The sequence below is a fragment of the Tamandua tetradactyla genome, chromosome 17 (genome assembly GCF_023851605.1).
Source record: "Tamandua tetradactyla isolate mTamTet1 chromosome 17, mTamTet1.pri, whole genome shotgun sequence".
Lineage (NCBI taxonomy): Eukaryota > Metazoa > Chordata > Mammalia > Pilosa > Myrmecophagidae > Tamandua > Tamandua tetradactyla.
In genome coordinates, this window is record NC_135343.1 from 44,409,184 (window position 1) to 44,433,132 (window position 23,949).

A 23,949-nucleotide genomic window follows, 5' to 3' on the forward strand; every position below is an offset into this window, starting at 1 on the left:
CTGCCGGCTCCGCCAGCCCAAGCTGGCGCGGCTGTGGCCAGGGCGGTGGTGGCGGCCGGCATGGGCGATGGAGGCTCCGAGCGCGACCGTGGCCCCGCGCGCAGGGCGGAGTCGGGAGGTGGTGGCGGGCGCAGCGGAAACCGCGGCGGAGCCGAGTACTCCCGAGCTGATGCAGGCGGCCGCAGCCGGAGGGAGGCCGGGACCTCGGCCTCCAGCCCCGCCGGCTCCAGGGAAAGCGGCGCCGACAGCGATGGGCAGCCCGGGCCCGGCGAGGCGGATCACTGTCGCCGCATCCTTGTGCGAGGTAAGGGGACAGCCCGCGCGGCCCTGGTTCACGGGACCCCACCCTACCCATAACGTGGCCTCTTATTTTCCTGCACCTTCCGCTTCCCCATTCATCTATTCATTCATTCAGCAGAATATGATTTTGAGAGGCTATTATGTGCTGGACACTGAGCTGAGTGCAGGGACAAAGCGGCGAATAGAACCAAAAGAGGTCCTCTTTCCCCGCCTTCCAATTTTCGCTTCTCTGGTCCGCCCTTGGCTCAAGGCCCACGGGGGCGGGTAATCGTGGCTGGGGCGGAGGTGGGGGTTGCCGGATTATGAGAACCGGGTCCTTGCCCTGCGCCCCTCACCGCATGGGCCGAGCAAAGCCTCACGCGCGCTCCGCGGGGTCGGGATGTGGAGGGACCAGCGTCCGGAGCCGCCGGAGTAAAAGGCCTGACCTCCACGCGGCGGTCGCGGCGCTTCCCCCGCCTCCTGCCTAGCCCTGTTCCCATCCCCAGAGGAGGAGGAGACCGGCGCGGATTCCTCGCGGCGGAGGGCGTGGGGCTCCCGGGGCTAGTGTGCGCGGCCCTCGGCCGCCGGGGGTTCGTTCTCTCAGTTCCCCGCTCCTCGCGGTGCCTGGGCCCAGCCCTCTCTCGGCTCGGCCTTCTCCTGGCCTGGTGTTTCGCGTTCCTCCACTTCTCCCTCACCCTTTCGCCCCTGCCCTCCTCTCTTCTCTCCTGGCCTTTTCTCCCCGCCGAACTCGCCTTCCCAGCACCCCCTCCCTACAAGCCCGTGTTTGTAGTCTGCGCCCCAGTACCCAAGCTCTGCCCGGCTTCCTGGCAGCGAGGCCGAGGCTACCCCCGGCCCCCAACCCAGCTGCGCATGGAGCTCGGAGCTCGGTTTTCGAGGCATCCAGATCTCGCCCAGAGAGATGGAAGGAAGAAAGGAAGGGATTCCTGGGTCTTGCCCGCAACCCGTCCCCAGGCCGTGGCTAGAACCTAAGTTCTGTTTCTCCCTTATTTCCGGAACCCGGGACAGAGAGACCCAGAACCCAGGAGAGACCACATTCGAGTAACAGCTTGCCGGACCCCCAGCTCGGCCGCTCGCCTTCCTCCCGCTGCCCTCTCTTCCCGCCTCGTCTCCTTCGCGAGGTTTATTCCTAAGAGCCGCGGGTCCTTGGGGGCGACTCGGCCAGAGCTGATTTCCTCGGACTCCAGATTTTCCTTGGCCTCTTGATTTCCTTAGAACCTGTCTTGAGCCGGCTAGGGGTCACTCAGGCGCCGAGATCCTGGGTTTGTTGGATCCAGAACTACCCCATGCCTACGGGATATCTTGGTTCAGGCCATGCAGCCTCCCCGCAGCTGCTGGGTGTGCGTGCATCGGGTGATCCGGGACAGGGTGAGGGTAGGGTACAGGGCAGCCCAACAGGGGGTGACTGATGACTGACCTAAACATAGATGCTGGTCCATGGGAAAATATTCCTGGTGCCAAGTGGCTTGAGTCAAGGCAGTTACAGGACAGGTCATCCAGCAAGACAATGGTCCCCACCTAATAGGGATTCCAACAGGTGTGTGAACTAATCAGCACCTAGAATTAAACTAGATTCCATTCCATAGATTCTGCGGAGTCCTGTGTGGAAGGCATGAGTGCTTGCAGTGCCATTAGGGAAATCCACAGGATTCCAGAGATGGAGAAATCAGCCCACGCCCCGAGTTGTGACACCACCTCACACACACCCTGGCTATGGGTGGGTATTTCCTTCTTCCTGCACAAATGTGAGTTCTGTGCCCACCTATCAACTCCCCTCCCCCAACTCTGTGTGTAGATTATATAACTAGTGTAAAGATGTCATTTAAATAGCCCCCAGGTGTAGAATCATAGAACATGGGAGTCAAAAATGGAAGCAATCTACAGATAGGCAAAGAAGGACCTACTGTGTGTGTGGGATGGTCTGTATGCATCATCAGGTGGTGTATTTTATAAACGATTGTGATGACAGCTATATTTATACAATGCAATGAAAACAGTAATATAAAACATACAGGCTGTATTAATGTACCTCACAGAAATTAAAAGCAAATGGGCCTTCATAAATCACACTGCCTCCCCTATATAATGACCGGGAGGTTATTACAGGCAGGGGACGTCATTTACCTCTAATCCGTCCTAGTCAGGGTTGCTTGCGTCACTCACAGGCTCCAACAATGAAAGGCCCAGCACTGGCCAAGGGAGGCCTGCAGTTCCTCGGCCCCAGAACAGTTGTCCTTCCTGTAGGCCCTGAGGTGGGCATTTATTTTGACCTTGACCTCCCAGGACATGTTTTCCTCAAGTACCTTTGGAGGAAGCCATTAAAGGGTGGAGGGGAGAGTCATTGGCCAGCTGGGGACCCCAGAAAGGGTCCTACTCCCTCTGGGTCTTCTCCCTCCTTCACCCTTTGCACCCGATCCCCTGAGGGCCCTGCCTGTTGGGCCCATGGAATCGGAGAATGAGAGACGAGCTTGAGCACTGCCCAGCTGGGGTCAAATCCTGGCCTCACAGTGCTTTGAACTTGAACCAGTTTCTTTGAGTCTTTGTAGGAAACTCAGTTTCCTCACCTGTAAAGAGACCCATAGCCCTTATCTTGACGGGCTGAGCTAAGGATGTTTATAAAAACTACAAACATGTCAGAGCAGGAGTTCCATAAATATTCCTTGAATGACAAATGATGGACAAGGAATCTCAGGTGAACTGTGAACCACTTCTGGCCGGTGGAGAAGTGGACTTTGGTCCCCAGAGACGTCCCCTCCACCCCTGGTGTGAGGACTCAGTGTCCTTCCTCCTCTGGGTCCAGTGACTGGACCTGTGTTGGGAGAAGAGCCGCATAGAGGTCAAGAACCCGCTGATGGTGGAGGGGACACCACACCGTGTGGTCCTCCCAAGGCCCCTAAAAGGGATGTTTGCTCTGCCATTGACTCAAGCTTCCCAGTGCCTCTGCGGAATACCCGGCAGGGAGCCAGCCAGGCTGACCTTGCTGCATCCTGGTCTCAAAATGGAATCTGCTTCACCGCTACCGAAATGGCAGGGCGTGGGGCACAAACAGCCCCACACAGCCCACCGCAGACCCAACGAGCCCTCCACCGGCACCATCCAGGCCGTAGAATGGCCCACACCTCCGTGCGCAGGGCCTACAGACCCGAGAGCGGTGGGGAGGATCCTTTCATCTCTATTGGAAAGGGCGCGCCCACCCCGGCAGACGGCACCGGAAGGAGTAGGCCGCCCCCCAGCCCTGACCCCAACTCCACGGCGCAGTCGCCTGTACAGCCAGTCGCCCGCCAAGGCATCGGCTCAGCGGCCTTTTCGGTGGAGCCGGGATCTACAGAAGAGGTGGGACAACTTCTCACTCCAAGCACCCCGTAACCCCCAAACCCACACTTGCACCCATGCACTCAGACGCATTCCCCGCCCCCCATTCCCAGATTAACCAGGATGCGAAATCAACAACCGTTTTGATAGAGCCGGGAATGCCGGCGCGTCCCGGCCACCCGACCAAACGAGTTTTCTCTGCAATGCTTGGCGCCAGTCTCTGCTCGCCCCAAGCGGCCCCTAGGGCCTGGGCGCCGCTCCTGCGGGTCTGGCCGTCCGTTCCGGCCGCATTCTCCGCCATCTCTGCGCGGTGGCCTTGGCCTGCCCGGGGCAGGACCCAAAGACTGCCCCCGGAGCGCTCTCGCGTGGTGAGATCCGCCGAGCTCCTCGCCGGGCTCCACACCTCTCGGGCTGGGAGCCGGAGGGCGGGATGACGGCGGGATCCCTCGACCTAAGGATCCGCTGCCCCCGCCCCCAGCGGAAACGCGTTCGCCCAGGAGCTTGAGGGACACACGCCGGGGGACTGGGGGCGTAGGGGGACGCGCGAAAACTGGGCCCTTCGGCTCGGGCTGGGCCATTCCCGCGGTTTGGGTGGTGGTGCGAGGTGGAGGTGGGGTTGCGTTGAGAGGGGTCCTGATCTCTTGGGAATCCGCCGGCAGCGCTAAACCAGCGCTCCAGACACACACGTCCGGACAGGGCCGCACAGCACGGTGGATGCATCCGGCGGCTGAAGACGCCAGACCAAGGGCAGCTTTGGGAACTCGAATTAGGAGCCGCCTGCAGCGGGTCGAGGCTCAGCTCCTCTGGGCGTTTGCTTGCTTTCTGCGTAGATTTCCTGCAGCCAGCGGGGGTCAGGCTGCGCCACAGGCACCCTGTACGGCAGGGCGTTCGGGCAAACGGAGGCGGCGGGGCAGAGGGTTGTACTGGAATGAACTAGATTGCGAGTCCCGCAGCCGAGGTTCTCCGGGACCGCGTGACTTCAGCGGCAAAATCTGAGTCTGTTAATAGGACGCGATAATCCAGGATCAGTCCTCCAGACCTCGGTTGGAGTTTAAACCGTGCATGCGGAGGACAGCCCTTTGAGAATTGACTTTACTTTTAGAGTTTGTAAGGGTATTCGGTTTCATTTAAATTTTCTTGGGTTTGTGTTGTTTTAGGTTTGTTATGTATTTCCTTTTGATTTGCTTTTAGTCGAAGGACCCGCATTCTCTTCGCGGGGACTATGCCGGGCCCTCTTATTGTTATTTTTCCCTTTATATACCCGCCACCCCTGCTACCCCCTCACAGAACAGACCAGCAAGCAAATGTGTTTCGTGTGTTGGTGTGTCTTGCATGCACTGTTTTCATTATCAGGAATCGTGCATGGCGTTTTGCGGCTCCTTGGGTTCTCTAGCTATTTCTGCCCCCTGCGTGGTCGCGTGGACCCGGGTGACAGTGGACCTGCCACCGCTTCTCCCGCGCACACACACACACCCGAAGGGACAGACCCCCAGGGGGCCCCGGGTGACCCCGTCGGGCACGGAGGCCGAGTCCTTCGGAGGCCAGGGCAGTCAGTTGCACCCGCGGCTGAGAGGAAGGGCGGGGGCCGCCGCGGCGCGCGCCCGGGACCCGTCTACGCGGGCGCCACCTATGGGGAGGGAGGGCGTCTACGCCTCTCGGTGGCCCCCACGCCATTTCCTCAAGTTGGCGTCCTATCTCGGACCTGGGGCTGTAGGCCAATCTCTCCTCCAAATTTCCTTGATTTCTATTTTAACTGGGGAATAACAGCATACGATTTTTAAAAATTCCCTTTTGTTTAATATAAAATAACGATTGACCAGACCCTTGCGGAGATCCCTAGCGGGTTCCTCCGCTGTGTCCGCCGGGCTGCACGCCGCGATCTGAGACCTTCCCACACAGGACCCCGAAGAGGAGTGAGCCTTCCTGGAACCTAGGCGCCTGACTATTCCCACCCACGTTGGGGCTCTCGACCACCCGGACCCTGCCACCGCCGTGGACGCCCGCGGAGCTCTGGTGGCCTTGAGCATTGTCCAGGGAGGCGATGCGCCAGGCCTGCTTCAGGCCTGCGTCAACCCGGGGACCACCGCTCCAACCCGGTCTCCCACGCGCTCCCACTGCTTTGCCAGTTCACCTGCTCATAGATTCATTCAGTAAGCATTAATGCACGCCTACCCCGTGCCAGACCGACCCTGGGCCTGGGCTGCCCGCACACAGCAGATCTCACACAAGAGATCTCACACAAGAGACCCGGAGCCGGGTCGCGGGAGGCGGGTGCCGGAGTCGGGTTCTCTCCGTGCAGCGCGGGCACTGCGTGGGAAGAGGTCACCGCGTGGGAAGCGGTCACCGTGTCCGCCGAATTCACGCCATCTCCCTAGATGGGCGCTACCAGTAGCTGGAGTCCCAGATTGCCACCTCCAGGACCAGAGAAGTGCCGAGGGGCCCAGCACCTGCAGACAGAGGTGCTGGGAAGCGCTGGGGGCCGCCGCACGGGTAATGCGTCTCCCGGCTGTCTGCGGCTGCAGGGTGTGGGGTTCCACCCACAAAGCCAGCCGAAGCATTGAGAGAAATAACTGGATAAATCTGCACCTCTCCTCTCTCTGTCTCTCTCTGTCTCTCTCTCTCTCTGTCTCTCTCTCTCTGTCTCTCTCTCTCTGTCTCTCTGTCTCTCTCTCTCTCTCTCTCTCTCTCTCTCTCTCTCTCTCTCTCTCTCTCTCTCTCTCTCTCTCTCTCTCATACACACACACACACACCCGCCCCGTCCTACCACACTCACGCACCTGCCCACGGCTGGAGAGTAAAATAACCGGGTAATTGAAGCCGTAGTTTGTTCTATTTTGCTCCAAACATTGGCCGCTCCTTCGCTCCGGCTCGCTCCCTCGCCCACCGCTAGCATCCAAGTAACTGCAAGAAGGACCCCGTCGTCCGCAGAGCTTTACAACGCAGACAGATAGATAGATGGTTTAAATTAAAAATAGCAAAAGAAAACGCTACAAAAGCGTACTGGAATAGTCTCGTTCAGTTCCCGGGTGTCTCCAGGCGATTTCGCAACGCTTGGATACAAACACGTTCACAAACGCAGAATCTTATCACTAGACTGTTTTGCAGTTTACATTTTGAAAAAATTAATCTGCAGGGGTCGTCTTTTCAACTCACCATTTCAGGCTGTAACATACTGTATAATATATGGTTGGGGAAAGCCCAATTCCACCAGCCTCTTGAAGGGCGCTCCAGTTGTTTTCCTTGGGATTAACGCTATGAAATGGCTCCCAACACAGAGGTCTGCACACTTCTCTGTTTCCATGGGATAAATTCCTAACAGTGGACTGCTGCTTCAAAAGCTTTACGCAACTTAAATTTTTTAAACATTTTTTTCATATAATTTAAAAGCAGACAATTCATTCTCCTGATTCAAATGTCAAAACGGTTTAAAGTACACAGTGAAAAATCTCCCTTGCATCCCTGTTCGGCTCGCCCAGTTCCCACTCTTGCAAAGGCAGCTATTCTTAGTGCTTTCTGAAATGTCCTTCCAGATTTTTTTTTCTGGTATGCTGTATAGTAGAGTTACATTTCATTGTTTTTCCCTGTGAATATCCCATTATTGTCATTTGTTGAATCTGTTGAATTTTGTTTGTTTGTTTGTTTGTTTGTTTGTTTGTTTTGGGGGAAGTGCATGGACTGGGAGTGGAACTTCCACATTTTTATGTGTATGCAAATCAGTGCAGCTATATTACTTTTTCTTTTCTTTTACTCAGTGGTACCATCTCTTATATTTTCTACACCTCGCTGTTTTCACTTACCAATCTATCTGGAGATGGAAAGAACTTGTTCATTTTTACAGATGCATAGAATTTGTTTATTGAGCCCAGATGGACTTTAGTGTATGTAACCAGTACCCTATTGTTTGTTTCTTATCTGTTGCCATTACGTATAATACTGTAAAGAAAATCCTTGTTTCCGGGTCATTTCTACATGTGTAGGTATATTTGTCAGAGAAATTCCTAAAAATGGAGTCACCGGGCCCAAGGATATGTGTGTTTGAAGATAAAGCTAAATTGCCCTCCATGAAATGGTTCCAAAGTACATACCCACTAGCAATACGTGAGAGTGCTTGTTTCTCCAGATCTTGCAATTACAGTTCATACATTGACTTGGAACAAACATTGTCAAATTGCTCTGTGAAAAAAATTTCATAACTTATACCCCAACTTTGTCTTCTCTGCACATTGGAGAGTATATATCATTTTTACCGTTGCCAATCTTACAAGTGATAAGTAACACCCCAGTGGCACTTTTTTGTGTGTGTGCACTATATGGCATGGGTCACATTTCATTCTTCCTCCATGTGAGTATCCTGTTATTGCAGCACCATTTGTTGAATTTTTGTTTGTTTGTTTTTTCTGTCTTTTGTTTCTTTCTTTTGTTTGCTTGTTTGTTTTTTTTTGGAAAGTGCATGGGCCCGCATCTCCCACATGGAGAGACTCTGGTCTCCCACATGGCAGCTGAGAATTATGCCATTGAACTGCCCTTTCTCCCCCCCCCCCCCACCCAGTGGCATTTGTATTTGTACTTCTTTGTTAGTGGAGTTGAGCATCTTTTCCTGTTTATGGCCAGGTGTATTTCTTCTTGGATTTGCTTCATGAATCTTATACTAGCATCACACCATTTTAGTTGTAGTAGATTTATTATCAATTCATTTCCTTTGGCCAATTTTATTTTTCAAATATCCTTTTCTTACTGATTTGTAGAAACTGTATTTTGAATAGTAATCCATTACTTTCAATATGTGTTGCAAATTTTTTTTTAGTTTATATTTCATTAATGATATCTTTCATTTTCTGAAGTATAAAAATATCTTTTCTATTATAAATACAGATGCATGCTGTTTTGCTATGTCATGTAGTTTGTAGAAAGTGTATTTTGAATAGTAATCCATTACTTTCAATATGTGTTGCAAATTTTTTTTAGTTTATATTTCATTAATGATATCTTTCATTTTCTGAAGTATAAAAATATCTTTTCTATTATAAATACAGATGCATGCTGTTTTGCTATGTCATGTAAATGTAAAAAGTGAAAGTTTCTCATTTTCCCTACATAATATACTTCCATACCTAGGATATTCCCTAGTAATTGAAAAACATTTAAAAAAGCAAGTTTTATATTACAAGATGGGAATTATAAAAATTCTGTTTTTTGTTTCAAATTTTACAGCTTTATAATTTACATTTAAATTTTTCATCTATTTCATGTTTAGTTTTGAATGCAGTATGAGAAAAAGTTACTCTAGTACAGACTAGTTGAAGTAATTGTCCAAAAACTGTTTCTCTCATGTCTAATCTTTCCCGTATCTGAGTTGAAATGTCATTATTATGACATACCAAATCCCCATGTATACATGGATTCGCTTTGTAAATCTTGTACTAGCATCATATCATTTCAGTTGTTCTAGGTTTGTAGTCTGTTTTGCAACGTGGTAATGCAAGAATTCTCTTCTTAGCCTTTAACGTCCTTTCTAGCTATTCTTCCATTTTCAATTTTCTGGATAAATCTGAATAATTGTATTATATAGAGAGAGTAGGGCAGGAAGAATCTGGTTACACTTAGAAGTCAGCTTGTCATGCAAAGTTCTTAACACTGTGTGCTAAGAAATGAAGTCAAGCAGGGCTTTGAGGGGGTCCATTGGGAGAAGTACCAGGAGGGGGTAATATCTGACCCTGGAGGTTGGAGCATAAACCAGTTGCTATCAGGACAGGGATTACCACCTCCCCCAACGCAAGGGCTCCTGGGGCAGAATTCTCACACCCCTCCCGGTACCTCAGTTCTCATCCGTCTTTGAAGAGACCCAGAGGGATAGCAAAATTGAGGGCTCTTTCCATTCAGACGTCTACATTTTCACCCTATCTCCAAAGATGCCCCTGCAAGAAAGTTGATCCCTTCTTTCTCGTGCTTCCCCCGAAGTCCACCCAGAAAAGGAGCAATTCGGAGAAAGGGGCTGAGTCAGCAAGAATGGGCTAGGTTTTGCTTCAGGGACAAACAGCCCCAAACCTCAGAGGTTTAACAGGACACAAGAGTATTTCTCACTCACATGAGGTCCGTCCTGGTACTCAGAAGCCCAGGCTGAGGGAGTTCCGTTTTGACTCTGCTTCTAAGACCATCATGGTCCCGGGCAAGAGTATGGCAAGTTATGAACTGGCTTTTAAAGGGTGCCCCCAAAAGTGACCCACTTCCCTTCCTCTTGGCTAGAACAAATCATGTGGTCATAGGTAATTTCAAAAGAGGAAGGAAAGGGCACCCTTACCAGGTGCCTGGAAGAAGAGCTGGACATATTCTGGGAACAGTATCAACTGGACAAACACATTAACTGGACTTTGATGAGTGGCCTTCCCTGGCCTCCCTAGCTAAAATAACATCACACACACACACACGTTATAGTTGGTGGTTTGGGGTTATGGGGGAGGGGGGCTACAATATCCCCCTATCTTATTTTATTGTCTGCCCAGCATATTAACATTTAAAAATATGTTTATTATCTGTCCCCCTCTTCAATACATGGTCTGTAGGGACCTTGTCTGTTTTGCCATTCCTGTATCCTCAGACTCTAGGATAGTGGGTACTTAATAAATATTTGTTGAATGGCTGAATTCATATCAAATTGTTTGTGTTTACATAAACAGTACAGTACTACACATATTTATAACTTTCTTTTACTTAAGGTCAGGTCATATAAATATTATTATATCATTCGTTTTCATTGCTACATGGTATTTTATACTATGAATGTACCATAACGTGTTCAACCGTTTCTCTTGGGGGAGAACACTGAGGAAGCTTTCTATTTTTCAATATTTTGAACAATGCTGCAATAAACAGCCTTGTTTTATAGACCTTGGAGCACGTGAGCTGGTGTCTCTCTAGGATAAACACCTACTGAAATAAAATTGCTGCAGCAAAAGTTACCTGTATCGTTAACCTTGACAGATACAACCAAAAAGGCTTGTGGCATTGTGTAGCCCTCCCCACCAGGTGTGGAAATGTGGACTCCTCTAGGATGCGTCACTACTTTACTAGTCCTCTATTAATGTCTTTCCAGGCTCATTGGAGAAATGTGATTTTCCACTGTGGCTTGAATTTACATTATCCTGATTACTGAAACTGCGCTATCTTTTCAAATGTTTATTGGCCATTTGAATGTCTTTTTCTATAAATGACCCAGTCAAATTACTTTCCATTTAAAAAATCATTTATAGTTGCATTATATGTATATTCTGGATATTGTTCTTTGCCTCTTTAAAGTATTTTCTTCACATTTTTATTTGTATTTTATTTTGGTTTTGGTGCTTCTATAGTACTTTACAACCATTGTTTTTTCTTTTGTGACCTCAAGTTTTCTATCTTACTTAAAATGCTCTTTTCAAACCCAGGATTATAAAAATAGCCTCCAATATGTTCTTTTAATACCTTTCTCATTTTATAATTCTGTTTTCCAAACCATCTGAAACTTATTTCTGTTATGATTTGAGACAGGAACTTTTAATTTGATTTCAAACAGATTATTTATGGGCACCAATCCTCAACTCCCTTTGTTGACTAGATCAAACTTTCCTCATTTAGAATATCTCCTTTATTATAAATTCTATTACCTAATACAGATGTATGGATCCATATGACTGCTACCACAATCAAAATACAGAACTGTTCCATCACCACAAAGGAACTTCCTCGAGCCATCCCTTTAGAGTCATAACCGGAAACCACTGGTTTGTTCTACATCTCTTATCATTTTCATTTTGATAATGTTATATCTTAATGGAATTGTGCAGTATATAGCATTAGAGGATTGGCTTTTTTCATGCAGCATAATTCCCTGGGGAGTCATCCAAATTTTTGTTTGTATTAATAGTCATTCCTTTTCACTGCTCAGAACCAAACAGTTGTATCAGAATTTGTTGAATCATTCACCGCTTGGAGGACATTTTGGTTGCTTTCATTTTCTGACCACTAAAAGTATAGCTGCTATGAACATACATGTACAGGCCTTGCATAAGATTTCATCTCTCTAGGACGGATGCCCAGGGGTACAATCACTGAGTTACTTGATAAGGATTTGTTTAATATACTAAGAAGCTGCTAGGCTGATTTCCAGAGTGATTGTACTTTCTATCTTCCCATCAGGACCGTAGGAGGGGCCATTTCTCTGCATCCTCACCACCAGTTGGAACAGCCAGTATTTTTTGTTTTACTGCCAGTATTTTTATTTCAGCCATTCTAGTAGCTGTGTAGCTGTATCTCTTTGTGGTTTTAATTTGCACTTTCCTAAGGCTGGTGACATTGAGCATCTTTTTTACATGCTGATTTGTTTGGCTTGTTTTGATATCAAGTGTATAGTCCCTGCCCCCTGACCTGAGGGAGAGAGCTGGCCTTGGCCGCTCTGTGAGATGGGGACATGCCTCAGCTCTTGTGATGAGGCAAGAGCGGGGTCCATGGACTCAGAGAGGTTTACTGGGGAGAGGATGTGAAGTTCCCAGCACCAGGTGTGATACCACCCTTCCTTCTGCCACCCCTCCACCCCCAGCTCCCCCCAAAATTAATAAAATCCACATTCTTCTCCAATACCTTCAGAGATGGAGTCATTTGGAGTATTGTGAACAAGTTCTGAGTCTGGCCTCACAGGTGGAAGCAGTGAAAACCCAAGCAAAGGGGACCCAGTCACAACAGGTCTACAGATAGTGTGCTGCCTTCTCCAATGTAGGAAGAATGGGGGCGGGGGGACTTGAATCCTCCCCAAAGGCCTGTGCTTCCTACCACCTCTCCCAACATCAGTGCCCCCATCCATTTGATGCTCTCTGCTCAGCCACCTCATAGGGCCCACCCTGGGGAGGGGAGAGAAGGCTACCCCTGAAGAGTAACCGCCAGGGTCGAGTGTGAACATGGAGCGGCGGCCGTCTCTGAGGCCAGAGGCAGGGCCAGCAGGCTGGAGACCAGGAAAATCCGTCTCCATCAATCATACGGTGGGGGCATTGGAGGGAGGGGTCTCAGACTCTCCTTCTAGAGTAGGAATTTAAGCCACAGGATCCACAGCCCTGAGGACCAAACGGAGCCTCCTGGCAGGCACAGCACATCCCAAATGCAGCTTCCAGTCTAGAAGATTTCATTTTTACCCATGGCCAAAGCCCTCTTCATCAGAAACTATCGACTGAATTAAGGGTTACTCACAAAGTAAAATGAGGATGTTTCTAAAGCTTAGGAAAGATTGTCAGAGTATCCTTGGGTAAATTACTTAAACTTTTGTTCCTCCATTTCCTCATCTGCAAAATGGGGACAGTGGTAGTTCCAGCTTCATTGAGCCATCAGGACTGCCAAAGTGCTTAAACAGCACTGACCCTGCACAAGCACCAGGGAAGGGTCGGCTATGGTTGACTAAAGCATGAGCCGCCGTGGCCGGGAAGGCTGCTGGTCACATTGCAAGTTCCAGCTGCGGTCACCGTCTGGAGAGGTGGGAATTCTGGCAACCACCAAGTGTTTCTTTGTTAACTGTGCTTGATCAGGGCTGCCTGGAGTCGGCACAGTTTTTCATTGCCACTATTCTCCCTATTTAATGGTAAATTTCTGTTAGCTTAATTTCATCTTTATTGGTATCCTTTGCGGGGATATGCTGCTGCATAGTTCCATCATCTACTTTTTAACCTAAATTCTCTAATAACTAGATTTCAAACCCAAATTGTGGTTCAAACAAGGATCATCAACACCCCTGTAGTTCAAAGCCAATGTGTATGTTTCTATAAGCTCTTTTATAGTTTACTTTTGCCGGATGCTTTGCTATTGCTTGTCCTGAGCTCTTTAGGTGGGATATCTGGTGAACACAGCCATAGGGTTTTCTGCCTCTCCTAAGCAGACTCCTAAATACTGGGGACCCCACGCATCCAGGGTCCAGGAGGGTGGCCTTATCATTTGCGACCCGGTGCATGGGAGTGGCACGAGTCCCCCACCAATCCGATGTGGAAGCCGCTGTCCTAGGGCTCCTCCTGGACACCCCACTCCAGCTGGCCTCTTCATGGACCCTCCATGCATACATGACACAGGCACACACACACATGCACACGCATGTATTCAGGACTTAGGACCCAGATCTGGACGTCTCCAGGAAGCTTTCCCTGATTTATCACACCCAATCCTAACCTAACTTTCATATGCACTTGGGTACTCAGCACATCTCTTCCCATTTGGTTCCTCCTCTTCTGAGATAACAGAATTCTAGTTGTCCCGGTTTTCTCTGCCAAGGCCATGATGGTAGACCTGAGATTTGGTCTGAGGTCCATTCACATCCATGCATCTATTAGATACACCATCCTCCACTGGGTATTTGTGGGAGCTGGGCTCAGAGAGTGAGCAATTTATCAGAGGTCACACAGCCAGGCCCAGACACTGCTTATTAGGTCACCAGCTTCTATTAAGATGACACTTGGGGGTGGACTAACTCCTTAGCTAGTGAGCTGACCTGGCTCCCTTCGTGGCCCCTGCAGACGCCAAGGGGACCATCCGGGAAATCGTCCTGCCCAAAGGCCTGGACCTGGACCGGCCCAAGCGGACGCGCACGTCCTTCACGGCTGAGCAGCTGTACCGCCTAGAGATGGAGTTCCAGCGCTGCCAGTACGTGGTGGGCCGCGAGCGCACGGAGCTGGCCCGGCAGCTGAACCTCTCCGAGACCCAGGTAAGAGGGCCAGGGCCTGGCTACCCCGCCCCTGCCCTGGCAGCCCGGGTGTCCAGATATGCAGGGAGAAAAGACTTAAAGCTACAGAGAATCCCGTGCAATCGAGTGCCAACAAGAAAGTTTAGCAAAATACCAACGGGGACCTTCCAGATGCATCAGGTGCTTTCAGGGGAACATGGAAAGTGGCTAGAGAAACAAAGGAGGGGCTTTTAAGATGAGTGGGGTACTTAGGGGGGATGTTGGTGTGTGAGAGGGGTCTGCAGAAAGGGATGGTGAGGGTCTCTTTGTGTAATGCCTGATGAGAACAGAGCATCTGGGAGGAGATGAGACATTACAGAACTGTTTGGGGGACCTCTCCCTTTCCCTTTCTGGGCCCCTTCCCTCCTTCCTTCGCATTCCCTTCATCCCTGGGTGCCTCAGTTCCCTCTGGTCAGGGAGAAGGTGTCCGATCAGCCCCTGCACATGGGAAAGGTTTGGCATGTTGACAATACTATTCTTAGCCCAAGAGAAAACACTGTTCTAAGCTGAGTGCCTACTCTGAGCACCTACTCATTTCAAGCTGCTAATCAAGCTACATGATGATTAATAATATTAATACATAGTGCTCACCATGTGCAGGTACGTCTAAGTGCTTTGCATGTGTTAATTCACTTAATCCCTCCCAACAACCTCAGGTGTCGCTGCCATTATTGTTCCCGATTTACAGATGAGGAGGGGTTGGGTGACTCATACAACTAAACTGTTCCAGAGCTGGGATTTGGACAAGGAGTTGGGCATATTTATGCTGCCTGTAATCTGGGAGACCTTCCTGGAGCTTGTCACAGAATCGCTCAGAGACCCTTGGCTTAGCTACAGTTCTAATCAACAGATTTGTTTCAAACAATGACCCAAACAGGACTTACGTGGAAAGCTGCCGGCGGGTGCGTGCAGGTCTCCGGGGCAGTGCCTACTGCCATCTTCCACTGGCATCCCCACTTCAGCTAAGGTCAGGGTCATGTCGCTTCCCTCCCCAGAATTCCTCCAGCTGCTCAAATCACTCTAGCGGAAGCTGTCCAGTCCACCCCTCAGAGGGGCGGTCAGATGTACCTGATGTCCTTTGCCCTGTGGTGGTGAGTTGGTCCCTCCCACCTGGGGAAGCCCTCAGCTCAGAGCAGGGCAGAGAAGTGATGACAGGGAGGAAGCTGAGGGTACCAGGAGGCAGGGAGGGTGAGTTTGCTGGAGTGGCTGCTCCAGCTCGACCTGTTTTCCTCCAGCTGCCCTTGTAGAGCCCAAACAATCCAGTAGATGGCCCAGGGCAGCCCTGCCCTCCCTCCAGCTGGGCTTGGCTGGGGTGGCTAGAAAGTGAGGCTTGTGCTTAGGGGGCTGGGCCCTGGGGAGACGGGAGCTGCAATGACTGGACCAGGTCCAAGCTTCTGGACCTGGGGAAGCTTGATTTCCTGGGGAGAAATCAAAGGAACATCCCCCAAACCCAGCCTCTGAACCCAGGGCTCCTCAGTTACCATAGGGGCCCCTTCCCTTTGTCCTAATCACCCTCTGTCTCACCTGGTTTTGCTCCCAAACTCTTCCCTGTAACTTTGCTCTCCAAGAGCACCTCAGATGCGCAGGTCCAGGCCTTCCCTTCCATACACCCTGCATTTACCTGCCTTGGAAGTCAAGCCCTAAGCCCTCCTCTTCCAGGAAGCCTTCCCTGAGGCTCCTTGACCTCCTCCCGGAAGACCTTGCCTACATGGCTCAATCTGTAAAGTGGGTGGGTGGGTGAGTGTGTGTGTGCCGTGGTGGGCACCAGCCAGTGTGGGCTTCCCAAGGACAGGAATGTTTCCAAGGCCTCATCTCCGCCCCAGGCCTCCTCAGGGAGCCTGGCCCCAGCAAGCCCTCAGGGAAGCCTCAGCCTACTCACGAATGCTTACAGTCCTCTTTCTCTTTCCCCTATTATATTATCTCTTTTGCAGAGAATTTAGCTAGCACATGGCCAGCATTTTCTGAGAGCACCTTAGGCATCTTAAGCACAGACACTGTTCTATGGGCTCAAAATCTTCTAACTTTCATCCCCACCACAAGCTTGTGGGAAAGCTCATTATCATTTGTTTTAAACAGAAGGAAACTGAGGCACAGAGAAATCATATAACTTGCTCAAACATATAAAACAGCTTCATCTGAGCCTCCCCCCCTTTTTCCCTTTTGCTCTTTTGCTGGGGAAAGTCTTGCGCTTGGCCTGCCTCTCAGGCTTCCCCATTCCAGAGACTAAAACGGGGGCCTAGGGTCTTACAGCCACGCTCTGGACACAGCCTTCTGACAAGTGACATTTGAACACTTCTACATCTGCCTGCCAGGGAACGGCTGAGGATTTAGGTCCTCCGTCAGCAATAAAATCTCTGGAATCTGACGTTTCTTGGAGCCTCCTGGCCTTTCCTCAGGCCCCTGAGACCAGCCCTCCTCCCCCGCTTCGCCGGCTGACATCCCTTCATCTCCTCTTTCTTCTCAGCGTCACTCTGGCTCAAGTGTCCCCTCTCCTGTGCTTCTGCCTCCAGCCAGGATTCCGTCGGGAATCTTGTCTCCACTCACCTGTCCCCCAGGCACTTCAAATCCCACAGTTCAAAGCTACCCACACGAGTTCCTCAGGTCCCTCCTGGGCGGATGGTGGCTAAACTGGAAACAGGGCATTTTACGAGTTCGTGCCCCACCCCCCTGCGGGGTCTGACAGCCATTTCCTGCGGGTGTGAGGCTGGGGCTGTTTTTCAATTCATCCTTTGCCTCTAATCCCGGGCCCCTAATAACCAGTGCGGCAGCCACGGCCACGGTTGACTCAGCACCTGCCACGCTCCAGGCACTAGATGGAGCACGTGCGTGTGCCAGCACATCTGCTAGCTCACCTAACCTTCAACCAGTCAGCTTTACGGGTGCTGTCACCCCCGTTTCAGAAAACAGGACCGCAGGGAGGCTAACTAACTTGCCCAGGTTGCATAACTAGAACTCCAGGGATTTCCAGCATATGCACGTGTATTTTTGTTCAAAAAGCAACACCCCCCCGCCTTTGAATGGGTGGAAACACATCTCCTTAACACCTCCTCAGCCTGTATGTATACATTTAAATCAGGGGCCCGTTTCCAGGAGTGGGTGGGCAGAAAGTGAAGCCCTTTCCTCCCGCCCCGCACGGCCCCAACCGACGGGGCTCTGCAGGATGAAGGGTCCCTCAGATGTCGGAACAGCAAACAAGACAGGGCACAGTTGACCTCTGTCCTGGCCTTGCCAGGATCCCCCTGGCTGCACAGGGGAGGAAAAACAGGATCTCTTGGGACCATCAGAAGGACGCTCCACCCGTCCCCACACCTCTGGGGAGGCCGGCACCAATTGCTCCCCTTGATGTCAGAGGACAGGAACTGTTTACTTAGTCCAGTTGTCCTTGTTTTTAGAAGCCCCTGATATACTTCATCACCGCACATGGTTTCCAAAATAATTTTAGGTGTTTGATGCAAGCGATGTTTCCTAAGTTGTGGTCTGCAGACCACCTGTGTGTAGGCTCCTCTGAGGAGCTTGTTAAGACGCAGATTCCTGGGCCATCTTCAGCCCAGAGGCTCCAAATCTAGAATCTCTGGAGCAGAAGCCACGCCCTATATATTTCACTTCCAGTTGATGGCAATGCCCAGTGGTATCTGGGAATCCCTGGGTTATAGCAAAATGACCATGTCTGACTGCTGATGTGGTCGCTGTGCTGCTTAAAAGGCTTCATTTGGGATTTACCAGACACTTCACACCCATGATGAGGATCGTCAGCTCATTGAATCAGCCCAACAAACCCACGAGGAGCCATTATTTATGATCCCCATTTTACAGATGAGGAAACTGAGACACAGAGAGGGTTAAGTAACTCGCTCAATGCCATCCAGCTAGTAAGTACAAGAACCAGGACTGATTCCAGGGCTGTCTGACCTCAGCACCTTCTTCACTGCACTGTTTTCTATTTCCACCAAAATACATCACGGTGCTGCTCGCCTGCCCATCCCTCCACTTCTGGCTCTGAGAGCCAAGTGGATAGAGACCAAGTCTTCGTTATCCCTGTGTTACCAGCACCTGTCAATGCCTGGCGTGTACTGGATGCTTGATACAAGAACAAGTGACCAGAGTGCTAGGATCAGGGCAGGAAACAAGAAAAGAAGGTGTGGCTGTGGAGGAAGGAAAGGGAGCACCTGGCTCCAGGATTCTCCTCACTCTGCTGGCCTGGAGGGCTTTTTCAGGATGGGGAGGCCAGGCGCCAAGCTGAGGGAGGGCACCCCTCGGGCATCGTGGGGTCATGGCAGGTAGGCAGGCGGGTCATCTCGTTCCCACCCTCGCAGCCCCAGCACCTCCCTCCGGAGCTTGCAATGTTGGTAGCACATTAGAAACACCTGAAGAGCTTAAAAAAAATACCAGACAGATGCCTAGCCCCACCCACTAGGGATTCTGATTTCAATGGGAATGGATGGGACCTGGGCATCAGGATTTAGAAAAACGTCCCCAGGGAATCCCGAAGTGCAGGCAGGGCTGAGAATCGCTCACCTCGCCCCGGAGTGCCCAACAAATAAGCATGCCAGGTCTTGGCTCCTGTTCTGCCTTCTTCCCTCCTCTCCAAGCCCACCTTCCCAGAAACTCCCAAACTGAGCACCAGCCCACACCCACCTCTCCTTGGGTGCCACCCAGAGCCACACAGGGTGCAGGACGAAAGAGGGACATCACGGAAGCTTCCTCCTTCCCCATGGGGTCACACCCCTTGTTGCTGCCACTCCCTCTGTACCTCGTCACTCTCTGTATGCTGGGAGTGGGCTAGTGCCGCCACCTCCACCAGGCCCTCAGCTTCCCATGGGGAGGAACCACCCTTCTGTGGTTTTTGTGTCTCTCCTCTCCTCCTAGCTTAGAGCTAGGAACAGAAACTGTGAGTTATAAATAACTCCCATTTGCTGTGGGAGTTAATCCACGATGCCCTTTACACTGGATTTGCTTATTTAACCTCACCCGGCCCTGGTATTATTGTCCCCATTTTAGAGATGAGGCAACTGAGGCTCAGGGGGCATAGAAAACTTCCTGGAGATGGTGCCTGGTGTGAGGTCCTGCAAGGGGCAGGTGCTGGCCTGGCAGGAGGCTCCCAGCAGGGGAACAGTGCCAGCAAAGGATCAGAAGTGTGAGAAGGAAAGCAGCTCCTGGAAGAACCGAGGTCCCCGAGGGCAGGGAGGGAGGGCTTCACCGAACAATCCAATTCCAGGGGTGGCAAACCTAAAAGCGTTTTCTTTCTAATCACTGCCTCCGGCCAGACTTGGCTGAACTCCCTTTCCCATCCTTTACTGAGATCTCCCTCAAGCATCAGCTCTTCCTGGAGGCTGTCCGGGCCATCCCATCACTAACATCTCACTGCCTCCTGCCTCAACTCCTTATTCTGCCACCTTTCTCTAAAGTGTGGTTCTTGGTTTGGTGTCAGCCCACACGCTGTTATCCATCCACGATCAGCACAGAAATAGAGAGTGTTTAGAAATGCATCCAGCAAATTGTCATTAATTCATTTTAATTGTATTTTACAAAAGCATTGGTCCATGACAAGTTGAAAACTGTTTTTTAATAGACTGTAGGTCTAAGAACAATTGCACAGCAGGTACAGAAGTTCCATATCACCTTCCTCCCAACACAGTTTCCCTATTATTAACATTTTGCATTAGGGAAGCACCCTTGTTAGATACGATTAGGATTATATTACTAACTACAGTTCACATCAGGGCTCACTCTTCATGTTGTACAGTTCTATGGTTGTCCTGGTTGTTGTCATTGTTTTTAATTTTTATTGTGGAACCATAAATACAGCATAATAGTTCCCATTTTACTACTTTCAAATTTATAATTCAGAGGTATTAATTACGTTCCCAACATTGTATTACCATCACCACCAGAAGGGAAACTTCTTAAAAAGTGGCCCCTCATCTCAAATGGCATGAGAAAGGCTCTCAGAGCACTTTGCCACCGGACAGGGCTACCCGTTGGGCTTTTTGTGGGGTTTTGTTTTGGTTGTACTTGGTATGAAAGCGCTTATAAAGGTCAGAGCAAGCAAAACTAAACAACACGTTGACTGGGCATAGTAAGTACGTGATGATGCTTATTTTAAGTAGAGACAAAGCACTTGGCTTTCTTTAGGTCTTTGAGTCTGCACGACATGCCCCTGAGGATAGTATTCCAACCTCCATCTTATTAATGGAAAACTGAGGCCGAGAAAGGTTGTCACACATTGAAGCTTAGAGCTTGAACCCCTGTCTGGGCTGGGGCCACCGGCAGGCGTGGGCCTTGGGGTGAGCGTCATCTCCACATCTGGTGGGAAGGCCACACGTCTCTGTCCTGAGGCCCTGCACGCCTGGCTGTGGGCTGGCTTGGAGGCTGTGGGGTCCCGGACCTCCCGGCCTGGGCAGCGCGAGGTGCAGGGCGTCCCCACTGCCTGCCTCCTCCTCGGTCTGGAGGCCCGGCCAGGCCGAGCCCGACGCTTAACATGGGCAGCCAGGCGGGCGGCCTTGTGGGGTTCGGGTCTCCCTCTGGGGGCTCGAGCAGCAGGTGGAGAGGGGATGGCGCGAGGGCCCCCTGGGTGCGGCACGGGGGTCCAAGCAGCTCTTGGCTGGAGGGTGGGGCCTGGAAGAGGAGCTTCTGGAAGCGCAGCAGGCCGAGCACCGCTCGTGTCCCATGGGCCAGGTTTTGTAGGGGCCTCTGGGCCAGGAGGGAGACACAGCTATGGCCCTGCCTGCCGCCACCAAGGGCGAGCAAAAGTTCCCACACGTCCTCCTCCCACAGCCCAGAGCTCCTCAGCATCTCCGCTGTTCGCAACGGCTTATTTGATTTTGTTTGTTTATTGTCTCCACTACACTGACTACTCCATCCTCTAGAACAGAGTAGGCACTCAGTACATATTGGATGGACAGATGGATGGATGGATGATGGACGGATGGACAGATGGACGGATGGATGGATGGATGGATGAATGGATAGATGGAGGATGGATGGATGGATGGATGGATGGATGGATGGATGAATGGATAGATGGATGGACGGACAGAAGGACAGACGGACAGATGGATGGGTGGATGGACGGATGGATGGATGGATGGATGGATGGATGCATGATGCAAGCAATCTACAGTAGACCCCATAACTTTCTGGTAGCTTTCTGTTATTGAAACTCAATCCAATCCCATTTAAAACACCAAACACACCCGTGTCAAATCTCATCTTCTCTCCCATCTTCACTCAGTACAGGCTTGACCCACAGCTGGAGGGACCTGCTGGGATGGGGGTGGGGAAGGCTCTGCCCACTCCTTACCGCCCCCCACCAACCCCTGAAGGGGAGTGTGACCTGTCGCAGCCCTGTCAGCCACCTCCTCCAGGGCTGGAGGTCAGGGAGGGTGGTGTCGGGTTCTGAAGGCAGTGTGGGCAATGCCATAGGCAGAGAGTCCTGCATTTGGGACAGGCCCCTCACTTTAGAGGGCCCCATTCTCGTCTTCCCGGCCATGCCCGCCTTATGGGGTGAGGCCTCTGTAGGGCCCAGGCACCGTGCCTACTGGAACCCACCTTCTAGACCATGCCCCACATACCCAGGACTCCAGAACCCCCACCATATTGCCCAGAGCCCACCTCTTGCCCTGTGGTCAGTGCTCCCAAGGGCAACCCCACCACCATTATTTGGAGCCCTGGACCCCAGAAGTGGGATGTTTGCAGGGTGTAAACAGAGCTGGGCCATGCAGGCTGGGGTGCCCACACTCAGGTAAGCTGGAGCAGGACAGGCAGTGAGAGAGATGCTTCCAGTTCCCCCCTTGCCCCTCACCCTGCAGATGTTAAGGCTTGGACCCTTATAGTGGCAGGTCGCTCACCTTATAATCACCTGCAAATTTTTAAAAAATTACTTTAAAAAAACTTACTTGCTTCAAAACTAGTGTCTGGGTCCCACCCACCCCATTTCTGAGTTGACTGTTCTGGGGTTAGGAGTGAGTTAGTGGTTTGAAGCACCTCACATGGCTCTCTTGGGCAGCCAGGATTGATGGCCACTGCTGTCGAGATGCCACCTGTGCAGGTGGGAGCCCGGAGGGAGGGGAGAGAGGAAGGTGTGCTCTGGGGGTGGGAGTGAAGGAGGCCTGAGGGGGAGGGAGGCTTCTGGGGACCCTTGGGCTTCTGCTTGGGTGGACGGAGGTGCCCGTCATGAAGGAGGGAACCCGGGAGGGGCCCCCATTAGGGGAAGCAGGTCTGAGCCATGTGTGGTTTGCAGGGCTTTTGAGATATCCATGGGGAGATTTCTAACAGGCTGTTGGGTGCATGGCCCAGAACTCAGCTCAGAGGCCCGGACTGAAGGTGCAGATGGGAATCCAGGCACCCTAAATGGAGCCTGAGACTGGGGACTTGGCTAAGAGTGTCGGGAGTGCACGTATCAGAGGAGCTATGGGCCCAGGTAGAGCTTCAGTCATGCCCCCCAAACTCCGCCATCCATTTGCCAATCTACTCCTCCACCCCTAGGCCAGAGTTGGCTAAGTGGGGTGCGAGTGTGTGTGCGAGTGTGTGTGTGTGCATGTGTGTGTGTGCTCATGAGTGGGCCCCAGGGCCCTTGGTCACCCGGAGCAGGCTGACCATCTGATCGCTCTTCTTCCCCCTCGGACTCCTCCCTTGCCCCCACCCCCCTGCCCTGCCCGCTGCACTGCCCCTGCCTGTCCCCCTTTGCTTTGGCCCCTCCTTCCCTCTGCCCTGGCCTCCCTCCCTTTGCTTCCCTTTCCCTGCCTTCCGCCCCCTCTCCTGCGTGTGCCCTCTCCTTGCTCCCCACCCTCCACCCAAGGTGAAGGTCTGGTTCCAGAACCGCCGCACCAAGCAGAAGAAAGACCAGAGCCAGGACCTGCAGAAGCGGGCGCACTCCACGACCTCCGAGGCCTTGGCCACCTCCAGCGTCCTGCGGCTGCTGGAGCAGGGCCGGCTGCTGTCCGTGCCCAGAGCCCCCGGCCTCCTGGCACCGAGCCCCGGCCCGCTGGGCCTGCCCGCTGGCCCCAGGGCTGCCCCCGTGGGCGACCCCAGGACCTCCTCCTCGCGCCTCCACCCGCTGACCGCGGCCTCCACGTGTCCCCGACAGCCGCCGCCCCCGGCTCCCCTCTGCTTTCCCACCGCCCGGCTCCTGGGCCTGCCGGCCAGGTACGAACTGGGCTTCTCAGCCTTTGAGCCCTACAGCCGGCTGGAGTGGAGGGTCGGCAGTCCCGGCAGCAAGAAAGCGGACACCTAAGCCTTCGTCCCCGTGTGACACTGAGTCCCCGAGCACAGCATCGTCCCCCCGTCCCGCCCCCAGCCTCGGGTGCTGCAGCCCTGGCGGCCACCAACCCTGTCCCCGTGTCCCTCCACCCCCCAGCTCAGAGACTGTTGACCAGCGAATGGCCTTGGGCCTGCCCGTGGCCTGTGAGTGTGAGTGAGTGCGCGTGTCTCACCGAAATAAAAGGAAAACAGTGACAAATGGGAAACAGCCCCCACCACACCCCACGACCCCTCATCCCACCCCCCTCACTGAGAAGAGCACAGACATGGATGGGAGGGGTCAGGAACACAGGGGGGCTGTGTTCACAGTTGTGGGGGCTCAGGGTACCCCCCGACTCCCACATGTGAGAGTCGGG

At 52.0% G+C, this 23,949-nt stretch overlaps 1 protein-coding gene across 1 annotated transcript; it reads left to right on the plus strand.

The window, feature by feature from the left end:
• Positions 1-60: 60 nt before the first annotated feature.
• Positions 61-23,567, plus strand: VAX2 (ventral anterior homeobox 2). Its single transcript, XM_077135100.1, has 3 exons — positions 61-304; positions 14,130-14,317; positions 23,133-23,567. The coding sequence occupies exons 1-3, from the start codon at positions 61-63 to the stop codon at positions 23,565-23,567; spliced, it is 867 nt and encodes a 288-aa protein (XP_076991215.1).
• Positions 23,568-23,949: the final 382 nt, after the last annotated feature.